Genomic DNA, 15,163 nt, shown 5'->3' on the forward strand with positions numbered 1-15,163 from the left:
GGAAGAGTAGTTTGTAGGGCCTAAATTCGACAAATATGAAACTCTTTTTTTCATCCTTTAGTCCAAAAAAACATGCTTCTCTATTTAGCCCATAACCTATGCACAAGGTTTAGAATCAAACAGGCAACTAGAGCGAAAGGCTAAAGCCCTACGCAAGAAGCAAATCAGAACAGCATTTATGAGTGAAAACGAATAAAGTAAAACCTCATTAAAGGAAATAAAGAAAATTTTCATTTAGGGGCTCTTTGGTTCGTTTCATAGATATAGCGAAATGCATTTCCATGTACAAAAACACAAGTTTTGAGTTTTTCAAACTTTTTCAAGAAATAGATTATTTCGCTTTGGTTCGCAAAAAAAAAAAAAAAAAAAACCAATGTATTTATTTTTCTTGTGTTTGATTCGCATGGAAAAAAAAACTTTTGTCATATATCGCAAAAAAAAGGTGAAAAACCAATGTATTTATTTTTCTTGTGTTTGGTTCGCATGGAAAAAAAAACTTTTGTTTATATAACAAAAAACTAAGTGGTTGCAATTTTCATCAATTTCTCAAGGTTAAGGAAGGAATTGGGGGAGAGAAAAAAATCTGATGCGACGGCGATTTTTACGGAGTTTCCCTTCTTCAACCCTAGCAAACCAAAGACGAGAAAAAAAACCGACAGAAAGCATATATCCTACGTGGCCACGAAAAATCTGATATGGAGCCGGTGTAAAACTTTTCCGCCGAGTTAAAAAACGAACCAAACAGCCCCTTAGTAGCTGTATCTTCTATGAATGATACATTGAATCCATTAGTAGCTCTATCTTATAGTGAGCATTGATAAAAAAAATTCATATACAGAGAAGCCAATGAATCAAAGCCTCGAACATTCTGTAAAGATTTTAATCAACAAATTAACAACTAAAATCCACAAGGTAAACTACCAGCGTATATCAATACTGCCTCAGTAGTAGAGCAAAGATGCACAACAGATCAAAACATCAGTAAGGAGGAGACCCAGCACATCAAAAACATATTTTGGTGCAAATAATCCCCACACCTGCCAGAAAAAGAACAGAAAAAAGATGAAGCACCGGTAAACAAAAACAACAAACCAAATGACAAATGTGTACGTGTCAAAAAAATTTCCCTTTCTTCTTCTAGTAATGTTGATGCATGGCATTTTTAGAAGGAGAAGGCACTTTTTCAATGAAATACAAGAAGCAATGACCTGTTTCGAACTACTGTTATAACTTAATCCATCCAGTAAAATGGCTTTATCCATTGATACAAGTTGATAAATGCTATCAAAAAATCAGATAAAAATAATGAATGTCAAAGTAACTCACCATTAAATGCCGCCTTTGGATTGTAACACATATGATAGTAAAAGTAGTTGTAACTGCTGTTATCAGCCCATAACTCAAGAAAACCTTAAACAAAGAAGTTAAATCATGCAAGTTAGTCTGATTTAAATTAATAAGCTGAAAGGTAATTGTGTGTGCATTATTAGTGGAAGCAAACTAATAAAGATAAAAGGAAATAATTGAAGCAGTTTCTCCATTATACACTTTATCAATAAAATTTAACTTTTCTTTTGCGGTGGAAATTAATGGCCTGGGATATTTTCTGTGGAGTAATGACCTAATACCAACTAAGAACAAGATGCAGAAATAAAATCAGTCATGTCGTTTAAGAATTGTAATTAATTGGCAGAGAACTGAAGTTATGCTCAGTTGTTCAGCATAGTAATAGAAATACACCAACAACTATAAGAACATGAAAAGATCAACTATCCAACTAAGTCAAAAGTCTAAATATAAAAAATGGATGCCTCTACAAGTGTATATTTTTAAATATGCAACTTCTGAATATATACAAGGGTAGCTATATGTTGCTGAAAAGTAAGTAGTATGTCAGATAAAGGTTAGCACCTTGGTCAGATTAAAGAAAGGGACATCCTTTGCCCGATCTTCCCTTGTGCTCTGATGTGGGTGACCAACAAGAAATGGTAGGCCCAAAATAGGAAGAATGAAAGATACGCCAAATGTATCAATCACAAGTAGAAGACCTTGACGAATGATGTTAAAATGTTCAAACCTGAAGAACACAAAGGATAGTCATATAATTTCATCATCGCTAAATGTAAATTGAAGACCATTAGTCTTCAGGTAGGGGGCATAAAGCTGAGTTTAAATTAGGAATTTCATAGACAACAAAGGATCCAGTAACCAAAAATTATATGATGTTCAAGCTTTCATGTAGTTCAACAATTGGAAATAGGACAACTCACCCGATAAATGCTGCACCATAACGCAGACCATCAAAAGCACACCTGCAAAACATACATGATGAAATCGCACGGTATAAATATATATAGTTGATTGCAGAAACATATTGCAACTGTATGTGTATAACAAATATGTATACAAACTGCAAGAAGATTAATTAACTTTAATTCTGGAAATCTGGAAATGTACTTTACAAGAAGTCGCCTAGAACCTATTCAACTGATACAATCTCTAAAAAGTAAAATGTTTACTTAAAAAGATAGCAAAGTTACCAGTGTCCAGTGTAAAAAAATAAACAAACTGCAAGAAGGCTCCACTGTGTTATGTTGACGGGATCTGTGAAGAACACTCCAGAATTGCCCTTTGTGATGTCTCTCCCTGTAGCTGGTTTTTGTGACTTTATGATACACCATGCTGCCAAATGAGAATGAATCCAGTTCAACACATTTAACTAAGAAAGTTTGATATCAAAAGAAGAAAAAAAGATTATTTTGTAGACTGGTAACAAGACATTATGTGAAGATGGATTATGCTCCAGCACTATATAAAGTTCTAGTTCATGTGTTTTAAAGCAAAGATTTAGACGGAAGTCCCCTCAAGTTGATTAATAAATTAACAAACACCTGGATACAAAATATAAAAGTACAAGATGACCAGAAATCCTGTAAAAGTTCAATAAGAAGATAGTAAGAACCAAGTAAATCCTAACCACCTACTTAACTAAATCGCAGAGTAAATTGTTTCTAATTTCACTCATCAGATTTGATAGTTATGTAGCACATAGAAAACCAAGTATTAATCTATGAATTTAGTGATGAGAGACTACCTCCACCAATGCAGATTAAAGCAACAAATGAACCTCGCTTTCCCAAAAGAATCAAAATAGCAGAGCTCCATGCAGAAACCATGGCTGCGGTTGCAGGAGCTAACTTTTCAGTGGAATCTGAAACTGTCGCTTTCTGGTAGAAGATCTGAGAAAGCACTAATAGTACCAGCAACCCAAATCCAATAGCATAAACCAGCCGAGGGGCAATATTTTTTCCAAAATCTTGAAGCTCTGGATAAACATTCACCACATTACTTTCTGAGACCCAGTGTACTGCTATGAGAATATAACTTAGAACAGTTCCTACAAAGCAGAACTTTATACATCTCCGACAAGGTAGAGTAGAAGAACACTTAAACATCACAAATGCCACCACGAATAGAATAAAGATTGGAAAGATCTCCAACAATCCAATCAAAACAGGGTGATCTTTATCAATAGGAAGAATACTTAGGAAATGGAAACTCAAAGATGTTGATCCAGCAGTCTGTTTTGAAATCCCAAATTCAATGCCAAGCCTAAGAATGATATTTATAAAAAGAAACAAAAGTTCCTGCATAATATCACAAGAGAATCAACTTCACAAAATGCACCAAGAAACTAGATTATATGATAATTCCTATAAGAAGTGCATCAATTCAAAGCATTCTAAAAAGCAGCAGACATTTAGAGAAGCAAAGAACTTGTACTCACTTCTATTGCAAATTTACCATCAGCTATTGAGCACGACAAATTAAGGATACCAGTAGTAGCCAAAAGGAAGTTAGCTACGATACCTTCTGCCACTGATTTCATAAAACACGTATTCGTGAGAAACAAGAAAAAGGTTTAGGATGACAAGAAGCATACATGCAAATTTTAGAAATTAAGAAATGTCTAACTCACATATGTAACTGTTTGAGAGGAAACTTGCTCCGCGCATTAGCACCAAGAGATAGACGACAATTGACCTTAAAGAGATAAATGAAACAGTAGGCGCCGTATAACACGACTGACAGAGGACATGAACTCGTCTAATGGCTAAGAGATGCACAAAAAGAGAGGCCAGCATAACAATGAGACCAACACCCATTAGTATCAGGTCAAACTCGGTCCATGCTGAGCGAGCAAGTGTCGCAACACTTTCTAGAAACTTTGAGTATGCATCAATTTGCTTCTGGAGAGTAGATACTAGACTGCCATGATCTTCATAAGGGATATCATTTTTAGCTAAGCAAGAAGACCGTGTAATATTTGACCAATTGTCTTGTGCATGCGTGTATAATTGTCTTATGTGAGACAGGTCTTCTGAAGGAAGTCCGATAACAGAAGTCACCGAATAGATGTCAATATATCTTTTCACCTGAGATACAGCCACTGTAGTATTAGAACATGCAAAGAGAGAAGAAAAGATAGTCAATAAAGCAAAGTAGGATATTGGGCAGAACTTACACATTCACAGGAAAAAGTCTAGAAAATAATGTAATTCTTCTGAAAGAATTATAGGTGCTTGCATGTAGGAAAATTTTAGCACATAGGAATAGTTGAAGCGACGAAGAAAAATTTATATTGAACCACAAAAGAGAAACTGGATCATTCATTTAAGAAAGTACTACAAAAAAAACCCACCAGCTCAGAAACAATGCATGCATACTGTTAAAACGAAAAGAATTACTGGCTCATGCTGTTTTATAGACCTCGAAGTATGGTATCCAAATTTCCTACTCAATTATAAATGCCAGATCCTCAGGGTTGTATCAATAGATTCACAACGTAAAGGTCCAATTTCTCATCATTTTAAATAAGAACTAGAGTGAATTTGATAGGACATGTTTATTTCAATTCACTTAAAGATATTAAACAAAAAGACTATTATCAAAACATAGTAGTATCAGAAAAATAAATTGGTATAAAACAATTCACACTCGCTATAAATAAAACTATTTAGGGCCAGTTTGGCATTGCTTTATTTAGAGTGCTTCACCTAAGTCGCATGGTGTTGGGTACGGGTGCAGGATACGGTTAAATTGTAGAAGGTAGGTTACAGGGACACAACTACACACACACACAGAGACAGACATGTATTGAAACTAATAATTGACATAAGATCACTATTGTTTTTCAATTCATGTGTTATTAGAATTAAATTTCCTATCACATTTCTAAGTGTCTTTTAGAATGTTGATGATTATGGAAACTACTCGTTTTTTGACTATACGCCTAAACAACTAATTCATAGTTTTGAACTTTGGTACGGACTGAAACAAAACCAATCAACGTCTAACGAGTTTCAACAAATGGATGTCAAATGTAGGATACACGTCCAAGAAGTGCATGACAAGTGTTCTAAAATTAAAATATATATCAAATTCAAACATATATGTTTTAATACGATATTTATCTTTTAGTTCTTGACGTTATTACTTTTATCTATTCTAAAATCATCTTGCTTATTTTGATAGTTAAAGTGATGTTTATTTTTGTCATTCACTTATAACGATACTTAAGCACAATTTTACCAAACACCTTACTGCTTTTGCAAATGACTTATTATATAAGATTACCAAACATTTATTTTCATCAGCTTATATAAGGTGTTTCTATAAGCTACTTATATAAGCAACTTATCATAAGCCCGCAATACCAAACTAGCCCTTAGTCTTTACCGGACATTTTGATACCACATTAAACACTCTACCTAACATCTCTAAAATGAAATTTCTTCTATGCCTACAGCTAGGAACCTTGTTGCATCTAGAAATAGACAAATACTTCAACTCACCTTTTCTGTAAAGGCTGGAGCACCCGAACAAATTAAAATGTTTAAGTTCAATAAACCATCAAGGTTTGATGGCTTTTCTCTTGTTTTAAAAGTGCCATGTCTAAGCGCCTCAGATGCAATGCGACAAATTTATATCTTAGTGTCTAGCAATGTCACTAGCTTGAAGGTTATAAAAGCAAGCACTTGTGGTGCTCAGGCGCTCGCCTCATGCATAAAAATCAGCGTAGATTTTATACCGAGCCGGCCCGGGGGGAGGGGGGGGGGGGGGGCTATTAAAATATGAGAGACGTATTATCAAAACGCATTTTAGGGTGTATTTTAAAGATGATGAGGTTGTTCGGGAGGGCTTATCTTTTGGTCAAAGTAGCTTATAAGCTGACTTATTCATATCTAAGCATTTGGTAACACAACAAATAAGCTAATTTTTAAGTATTGATTGAAAACGTTGGGATTCCTCGAACTTATGAGCTTATAAGCTCTCACCTAAATAAGCTAAGTTTGACCAAGTAAATAAGTTCTCTACTCACCCAGTTGTTATAACATTTTTGCCATAAAAGCCAAAAAGCTAATCTAGCTTAAAAGCTTCAAAAGATAACCAACAGCATCCTCTATGAACATTCAATTCTCTCCCCTTTCTTTTATTTTTCTCTCGTCTGTTTGCAACAACTGGTAGGGTAAAATTTGTTCTTTTTGTTTTTCTCTTTTCGGTGATATTTATTGTCAAATTTTTTTATATCATTTTGACAACATATCACATGTTGAAACCTGAAAGTTCAAACTTTATCGCTTAAATTATCTTACATAGAAGTTACTAGCTAGTATTAGCACTTAATACTTACTCCTTTATTTGGATGATTTGGCTTAATTATCAGTTTCTGAATTCAGAAATTTGGTTATGATCAGTCTGTCTTGTTATGATTTTGTTGTGATTTATTAATAGTGTTTAACTATGCTTTATTTATGAGAATATTACTGGCAAGGTTCACACTGGCAGTCTCCTTTTCTAATGTCTCCCACTCTCTCTCCTCAAGCAACAAAGGACCTTGTTGCCTTGACCTCGCATGTTGCCTTTAAATGCTGAGATTTTCACAACTGTAGAAAACACAGAGCAATGATTCGCAATCAACGTTCGAGTAATGTGCTGCAATAATGAATAAAAGAATGGAGAACTGCAGGCATGTTGTTGATGTATATGATAAGATAAATGACGACATGAAAAAGTAAGGAGCAATATTATAGTTTTTACTTTCAAAGAAATGACTTTAATGAAATACATCTACTAGTTTTATAGCCACAGTTACTGTAGATGGAGATAGACAGTTGAACACTTAAACCGGATGTTGTCTAGCAATACAGCAAGCACTTCCTACCCATTTCCTCTTTCCCGTGTATTAAATTCAGCAGAACTTCTCCAACTTCATGGCAAGCTGGATTAATAATGTGTTATCTCAACTTGGTCAATATTGGTGGCATATGTATCAGTGAACCTTTTCCCTAGATTGATTAGAATAAAGGAGGTCTATATTCTTAGTTTCTTACTAATCTTAAATCCGGTGCTATTACTAAGTAGAAGATCAATTTAATTTTATGCCAGCATCACATCTCACAGTTCTCAGTTAAATGACAAGATAGTTTAATCTTAAACTAAATGAGAGGCAGATCACATTCCAATTTGAAATACATCATTTTCATTCATCTCTTCCTCCTACAAGTATTGGCATTAGTATATTGCAGGAGCAGGACGTAAGTGTTACCTGCCAGGAATTAACGCAGAGAGCATTAACATAATTTTGCATCCATTCTTCCAAATTTGACCGAGAATTACAATTTTTACCACTATTCCTTTGTCCACCCCATGTACCAGCACTTAATGCATACAACTCATGATTAACACGGCCAATGCTACAGAAGGAAAAAAATGAGACCATCAGGGGAGACACTATGTTAGTGTTGTACAAGAAAAGTTGAAAATATTAAATATCCAAAATAGAATTGAAATTTCTAGAGGCATGCCAGAAAACTGTAAATAAGAAAATGTATTGTTCATACAGTAGTCTTCTTGAAAGCAGCCTTAATTTAAATTATGATGTCAGGAGCTAGAGTAACAGAAACTAAAGTAACTGCAAACATCCATAAACAAGTAGTAAAATTGAAAATACTGTGCGACATTATGCAAAGGGAAGATAAGGAATGAGTGCATTTGTAAGCAGTTGAGATTGCTCAGATCAATTAAGATGGTTCAATCATGCAAGGAAGCCAATAATGTGTGACAGCTAGGAAATATGATAGGTTTGTATTTAATACAGCAACGAGGAATAGAGATCAAACATGGATGGAAAGCAATTAAGATGATTCGCAAGAAATGAAAATTAGGATTGCAGTAGTTAGCATAGCCAAGGAGATTATATTTTACAGGATTTAATCAAATGAAAGGGTCATGTATGGAGCTTTATAGTTTTTGTTCATATCGTTGTTTGTCGTGACATATGCATGAAAGATGTCCAAACAAATACAAGTTTATTGTAGGATTAACATAAAAGCGGAAGAGAATATTTTCCTTCACGGATTGAGAAACCTGTTCATGTAATACTACAAGTGGTACTGGAACCATCCATGACTCACGTTCATGTAACGCAAGCAAGGTAGAGCTACTTTATAATCTGGGATAATGTGCTCACCAAGACTTTATTAACTGCTTATTCTCATTTAAATTCTAACTAGAGCTGATGTCTTGATTCTTCTTACTGATGTCAATCATATTGGTATGATTATTGTCTCAAGGATGTTAGCGTTGCTCCTAAAAGGTTAGAACACATAAGATCAGGGCCTTGAATTACTAGATTATTGTCCTAGATGAACATTAACTAGTCAATAGTCAGTAGCTCGCACTAAACCATAATCATAGTATTTACAGCCATCTTCAACATAACTTAATCTAAATCATGCATTATGTGCAATTTACAGAATATGATTGCTCCCACCTCATTGGAATTCTTTTCCCGCTCAAAATTTAAAGTCTGGTTGAAGCAGATCTTTTTTAGTCCTCCACTTTTCACTTTACTCCTTAAATATTAATTAACAAGAAGCAACTTTAACTGCCTACCATACTTCCCCAAAAATTGCTATGTGTCCTGTTAAACAACCCAAGATTAATCTTAAAGCCAAGCCAGTTAACTTAGGGTGACTCATCATGTTAAGATATTCACTGACATTCCGAAAATATTCATTTCCTAATTAATCTTTAGTCTTGACGTTTTCAGGAACGTCTGCTTAGTAGGTTTAGTGTCACCAACTAGTTTATGACACATTAAATTGAACCTCAATCATTAGCATTATTGTATGATAGGCTAATGTTATTCATTGGTTGCTCCCCTCACAGACACCTGTTTATCGTATAGTTTAATCTCATGAAGAAGAGTCAAGAAGAAGTATGATGATAAGTGTTCTGTTGCGGAGATCATATTAATTTCCAATGCATGGTGCCAGTCCAACAGCCCAAGGATATCATATCCAAGGAACATATACATGTTGATTATCCTCCCTACAAAAACATAGTGTATAATTACAACTTTGACGTCAATGTTTGAATGTTTCAAAAAGTGTGGCGACTTGTCTGTCAATTTATATCCAGGAAAATAGAAAGAGATGAGGTCGGTTAAAGGGCTTAGGTCAGACAAGTTAGAGCATGCTCATAGTGGTTCTAGTTTTGGGAAAGGCTTCCCAAACCAGCCAGACCCCTTATATAGATCATTAAAGGACTACAAAATGGGTACCCAAGGAGGCAGACTATCGAGAAGACTAAAGAACTGTTTCTTATGTGTACCTATTACTTAAGACTCATCAATTTCAGAAGGAAAACATCTTTAATAAGTAGCACATTTGACACTTAGGACATGTGTATAATGCACCTTCCAAAGGGAAAAGGAATACCAAGAAGAGCTGCCACAGTTGCTGCAAAATCAAGCTGCGCCAAAAACAAATGATGTTAACAGAAGATGGAGCATGGATTTTGATAGGAAGGGAACAGGTGAAATTTGAAAGTATGCTAGATAAAAACCTGCTGGATGGAGCTGATGCATGTCTTCTCGCCAGCCTAAATATGAAATGTGAGGGGGAAATCAATAAAAGCTACACATAAAAAGACCAACTTGACTTGAGCAAGAACCGGGACAAATAGCAATCAATATCATATAGATGAGATACTTACACCACTGTGATCTCCAAAAACTAAGAAAAAAAGAATTGCTTAAGTAGCTTTAAATCTCATAGAGTAGTCAGATCTATAAAAGTTGAAGAATCGAAAAAACTAAAGCATCATCATTTCTTTAACCAGAAAAATATATGGAAATTTGGTGCATTTTCCGGATGGGAATTTCTAGTAAAAGGGAGCGCTTAGAAAAGAAGCTAGAGAAGAAGAGTCTCATCAAAGATATTCTTGAGGCACTAAGGATTTACTTTAAGTTGTTTCCCCCCTTAATAGTTACACTGTGTGAGATGAACATAATTACATGAGGAAATTATTATTTTCCTGCCATCAACATTTTTTCTCAGCTTAATTTTGGACAGCTGCTTCTTTCAGGATCTTCATTGCAAGACTAAATAGGGTTCGCTAGCCCTCAATAGCCTGCTAGGTTTTAGGAGAAGTCCCTTTGTCCATATACTCCACATTTCCTGGAAGAAAATATGCTCTCAACTAAATACCTTCACGGCAGGTTTTCTTCAAACCTAAATTTGGTACTATTCCCATCAGCCTTCAAATTTTAAGGTCCTATTCAATAGCTGAATGCAGTTCTATTGATAAGGTGACAATGGAAAATGTACTCAAGCTTAGAACTTTAAGAAAAGATTGCCAACAAGATCACTACCCACTGGTTGAGAACAATGAGAATGAAATGTTGTATAAAAAATAACTAGTTTTATATAGAGACAGCTTGAATGTTTGAATTCAAATGAGGGTAGATGCGTAGTTCAAAACTTAAATGATTGCTCTTTTAAAAACCCTCATTTGACTAGCTACAAATTGATGCAACTATCTAATAAATATCCAAAAAAAAGGGAAGAGTCTTCCCAAGTAACTCTAGGCTGAAACAATTGCATGTATAATGAAGATCATGGAACAAGTTTGATTGATTTATTATATCCAACTAGGCACAAAATTAAAAATAAAAAAGAATGTCACAAAAACATGACGTACCAAATTCACTTTGCAAAAAATCGCATCAAGGACAGATAACACTGCATCAGGAGGAGCCCTCATGCTCATTGCAAAAAGGGATGTCTCAATCTGCAGGGTATGTGATCCTATTAGCTTAAAAACAAACATCTGTGCCAAAGGCATAAAAAGAATACCTCTTCTGCAGTGCCTCCGCCATGATCACCACTTATGGTTTGTCCATGATCCCCCATCACGAGTAGCAAAGTGTTTTCATGGAGACCACCAGGTCCAGACTGGCTCCTCATGACTTCAATAACCTCCTAAAAGCTCAGCAAGAATTATTTGAGCTGTTACGTTAAAAAAAAAAGATGGCAAGAAATTTTAAATGATATGCACAAATACAATGACATAGTAAATATGGTGGAGGCATCAAGACAGATGTTGTTGGGTGCTGTATATCAACGAAAATAATCCTTGGGATAAATAAAAGTGTGATGGAAAATTACATATGTAAGTGTCATACTCAAAACAGAAGGAATTCTACAAGATTCTACCTCCAAAATGTTGTTGTACTGCTCCAGCTTTTGGACCATTGGAGTAGAGTCAACACTAAAGATATGTCCCGCATGATCCTATAAGCAGTAGGGATCATGAGAACTGATAATTATTAGAAAACTCAGTTAATAAAGTAATAAACTGATAAGCAATAATCAAACAATTTCACAGTTCGGAATGACAAAGAAACAACAACAGACATTCATTTCAAGTATTTCAGCTAGGCCATTATGAATAATGATGTAATAGAAGACCAAATCTAATCAAATTTGATGTCAGCCAACTGTTAAAGATATAAGCATCAACAAATTCAGTCTCATCATCAGCTAAACATTTTTGTGGAAGTGTGGTCAGCTATGACACAAAAAAGGGTATGAAGATTTGTTGACATTTTAGGAAAGGTTGTCAACCTAAGATCAACTATCTTAAATTGTTACCAGTTTCCTGATCGAGGAAAATATTCAATAATGCAAGGGCTGACCAAGATCCTAACAGGACAGTTGGAAGATATTAACCTTACCTTACAGATATGCACTTAAAGCTTGTGCAATCTCCTAGAGTATGAAATAGCAAGAGCATATGCCATGTAGGCGAATATAATAAATTACCATCCATATGTCACAAAACCAGAAAATATTCATGTACTCTACCAAGTATAGCATGAGAAATGTGAAAAAAAACAACTAACCATGCCAAGAAAATGTGCAATAAGTACATCCCAATCTTCATTTTGCAATGATGGCAACAAGTGCTCAACACAGCCATTATCCACCTACCACAAGAGCAAACATGAATAATTGCAGAAAAAGGTTAAGTACGACATGATCATGACAGATAAAAAAATACCGTATCGAGATCTTTAACATTAAAAGAAGGATAAGGATATGATCTTTCAAAGTGATCAGGAAACAACTGCATCCATGTATCATCCCCCATCATCAGCACTCTCTTTCCATTTTTAGACAACTGTTCTAGAATAGAAAATACCCAGAATATCAGAATAAGCACAGAAGAAACAATTTGAACAGCTTTAAGTAATATTTGATTCCTCAATTTGTGTCACACATGGCTTAGGGAACATATGAAAAGGACAAACCTGATATAACAAATTATCTTCAATAATTGCTGGAGCTCCAAAACTGTTACCAATGTCTATAAATGTAGGAAGTCCACCAGTAGTTAACCCCTATGAGCATGTACAAAACTAAAGAGCCTTAGAGACGATCAATACGTCAGATGAGAAAATCAAATACATAAAAAAACATGTCGAGAAAAATAGATCGTGAGTCAGAACTGTTAGGACTCGGGTGTGAGCTTACTTCTCTAATCTTGTTTTGATGAATAACAAACAATTTCTAATCTTGTTTCTAGTGTTTGTGTTTTTATATTATATGCAATCAGGACTTATTTGAGCATAACGAAGATATTCTTGGAGGTTGAATGATTTTGTAATGAAGTCGTCACAACTAATATCAAGATTCAACATCGCTTCATCCGTCACCAAGATCGAGCTCAAACGAAGACCATTAGCTAGGGTAAAATAGCTTAGGTTTATACTTTGTGCATTATACTTATAAGCCCAATTCATACACATGCACGTTTTTAAGAATATATTAAGTTTTTGGATTATTGACTTAACAACAATGTTTCGTATCTCTTATCAAGTCCATTAATCCACTCAAATAGTTTTCCAAACTTGCATATAGTCATTGTGTCAAAAACAAGCAATTACAAACTCGTATTTCTAACACTTTTGTAAAATAATGAGTTTTCAGAAACGGTAAATGAAAATTCAAAAATTTCTTCTCAAACATGTTTGTTTTCATGTTTATAAACATTTTCCAAAAGTTTACCATTTTTGGAATTTATTTGTTATTTTTAATTGTATTTTAAAAGTCAAATTTCTGAAATATCAAGTATCAGTTTTTTAGAACGTGATGCACCGATCAACCGGCCAGAAAATATTTTTCAGCAGTTTTGTTCTCAGGGTTATCAGTTAACCGAAACATATGTATTAGTCGACCGATAAGCACCCTTCGGTCGACCGATCTTTGACCATCGGTCGACCGACATTGTACCCGTTGCAGCTAACGGCTAGTTTTTTAGAATCCGATTTTTTAGGATTGTGTCTGTTTTCTTTGGCTTTGGGTTGTTGTTTTGAGAACATATAAATACCCCTCAGCCCTCAACACTTTAAAATAGCTAAGAAAAGTTTAAAATTAAGTTTTGGGAAGTTTGTTTAAAGTTTTCAAGAGTTTTCTCAAGTTTGTTGATGTGAAGATGGTTTCACAAAGAGAATGATTTGATTTTCAATATTGAGGAGCTCATCCTCAACCATCTACATCTCTTTGTTTGAGAAGTTTTCTAAACTCCTTTTATCTAGCTTGTTCATATTTTAATTATTATATTTATTCGCTAGATTAATTTGAGTTTAGTTTCATTATTACTTATCATTTTCACACACAAGCACTTGAGCTTAAAGTATTTTTCACATATTGTATAATTTGGTTATGTGTGTGATTGAGTGAGCTTACACTTAGTTCTCATCTTTGTAATAGACAACAAACAATTTTTATTGTGCTTAATTGTTAAGATCACATTGTAATACACAATGACACTTAAAGGAGTGGTTGGTGAGAGACGGAGTCAATTCCAAGAGGAGTGATGTCGGTAGTAAATCATAGGGAGAAGTAATTTCGAGCACTTGAGAAAGGTGACACGGGCTAGACCAACACTTAGAGAAGTGTGTTGTGTATTAACAATTGTGCGAGTTGTAAAAGTTTTCGGTGAACTTGGAAAACCGATTGTGTAGTTGATTTTGAGTTAGTGGAGATTCTCTTCGAGGGTGAGGAGCGGAGACGTAGGTCGTGGGTCGGCCGAACTTCGTGATCATTTGTTTGTGTTTGCGTTTAGCGTGGCGTACTCTTATTGTCTCATTATTTATATCGCCTATTGTAAATTGCTTATCCTTGCTTATATTATTGTGCATATTCTATTGTTAAGGATAATTAGTTTATAAAGTTTTAATTTGACATTAATATCGGATTAGATTAGCAAATACCATATTCATTCCCCCTCCCCTTTAGGATAATTTCAAAAACTGTCCAAACTTCAGATAAACAAATGCATTTGGCACTGATGATAATAGCATAAACAATTTCATTTCAAATCATTAAACAATATAACATCATTAACATCGTACGCCTTAGCACATCAAACTAAAAATTGCACTAGATACGCATGTTACACACTATGTATCAGTTATTTACTGAGAGGCAATTAACATCAAGTCGGTGAAGGATTCAGCATTTGGAATCAAAATGACCACTTTAAGACAACAACTAAAAATTGTGTGCATGATCATATTTATGAACAATAAGATCTCAGGTAACTAAGTTCCATGAATGCCAAATTTCGAGATCTACGTTCTCATGCTCAACAATGCAGATAATCGAAACCTCAACTCCAACAATCATGTAAGACAAAAAAACAAAAGTTTTTGCACATTAACCAGGTGTAGAGATTTCCAATAAATGCCTTTCTTGTTATGGGTTGATATTCTTTTGTTTTTCCTTCTTTAGTTTGTACTTGGGGGTCT

General features: G+C 34.6%; 1 protein-coding gene across 5 annotated transcripts in view; it reads right to left on the minus strand.

Moving 5' to 3' along the window:
* Positions 699-15,163, minus strand: part of LOC109833849 (GPI ethanolamine phosphate transferase 3) — a 16,116-nt gene continuing 1,651 nt past the window's right edge. For 3 of the 5 annotated variants that reach the window (XM_020401715.1, XM_020401787.1, XM_020401859.1), the window contains 17 exons: positions 12,662-12,751; positions 12,412-12,531; positions 12,254-12,337; positions 11,565-11,642; positions 11,205-11,330; positions 11,050-11,139; positions 9,913-9,948; positions 9,764-9,819; positions 7,610-7,757; positions 3,980-4,436; positions 3,788-3,879; positions 3,095-3,647; positions 2,541-2,682; positions 2,271-2,312; positions 1,912-2,077; positions 1,327-1,410; positions 699-1,037 (listed from right to left, as the gene is read on the minus strand). In XM_020401715.1, coding sequence (XP_020257304.1) covers positions 942-1,037; positions 1,327-1,410; positions 1,912-2,077; positions 2,271-2,312; positions 2,541-2,682; positions 3,095-3,647; positions 3,788-3,879; positions 3,980-4,436; positions 7,610-7,757; positions 9,764-9,819; positions 9,913-9,948; positions 11,050-11,139; positions 11,205-11,330; positions 11,565-11,642; positions 12,254-12,337; positions 12,412-12,531; positions 12,662-12,751 — 2,460 coding nt within the window. In that variant the 3' untranslated portion in view covers positions 699-941. Of the gene's footprint in view, positions 1,038-1,326; positions 1,411-1,911; positions 2,078-2,270; positions 2,313-2,540; positions 2,683-3,094; positions 3,648-3,787; positions 3,880-3,979; positions 4,437-7,609; positions 7,758-9,763; positions 9,820-9,912; positions 9,949-11,049; positions 11,140-11,204; positions 11,331-11,564; positions 11,643-12,253; positions 12,338-12,411; positions 12,537-12,661; positions 12,855-15,163 lie in introns of those variants that run through there. The other 2 variants (XM_020401986.1, XM_020401919.1) reach the window with 2 other exon arrangements.

Source organism: Asparagus officinalis, chromosome 1, assembly GCF_001876935.1.
Source record: "Asparagus officinalis chromosome 1, Aspof.V1, whole genome shotgun sequence".
Taxonomy (NCBI): Eukaryota; Viridiplantae; Streptophyta; class Magnoliopsida; order Asparagales; family Asparagaceae; genus Asparagus; species Asparagus officinalis.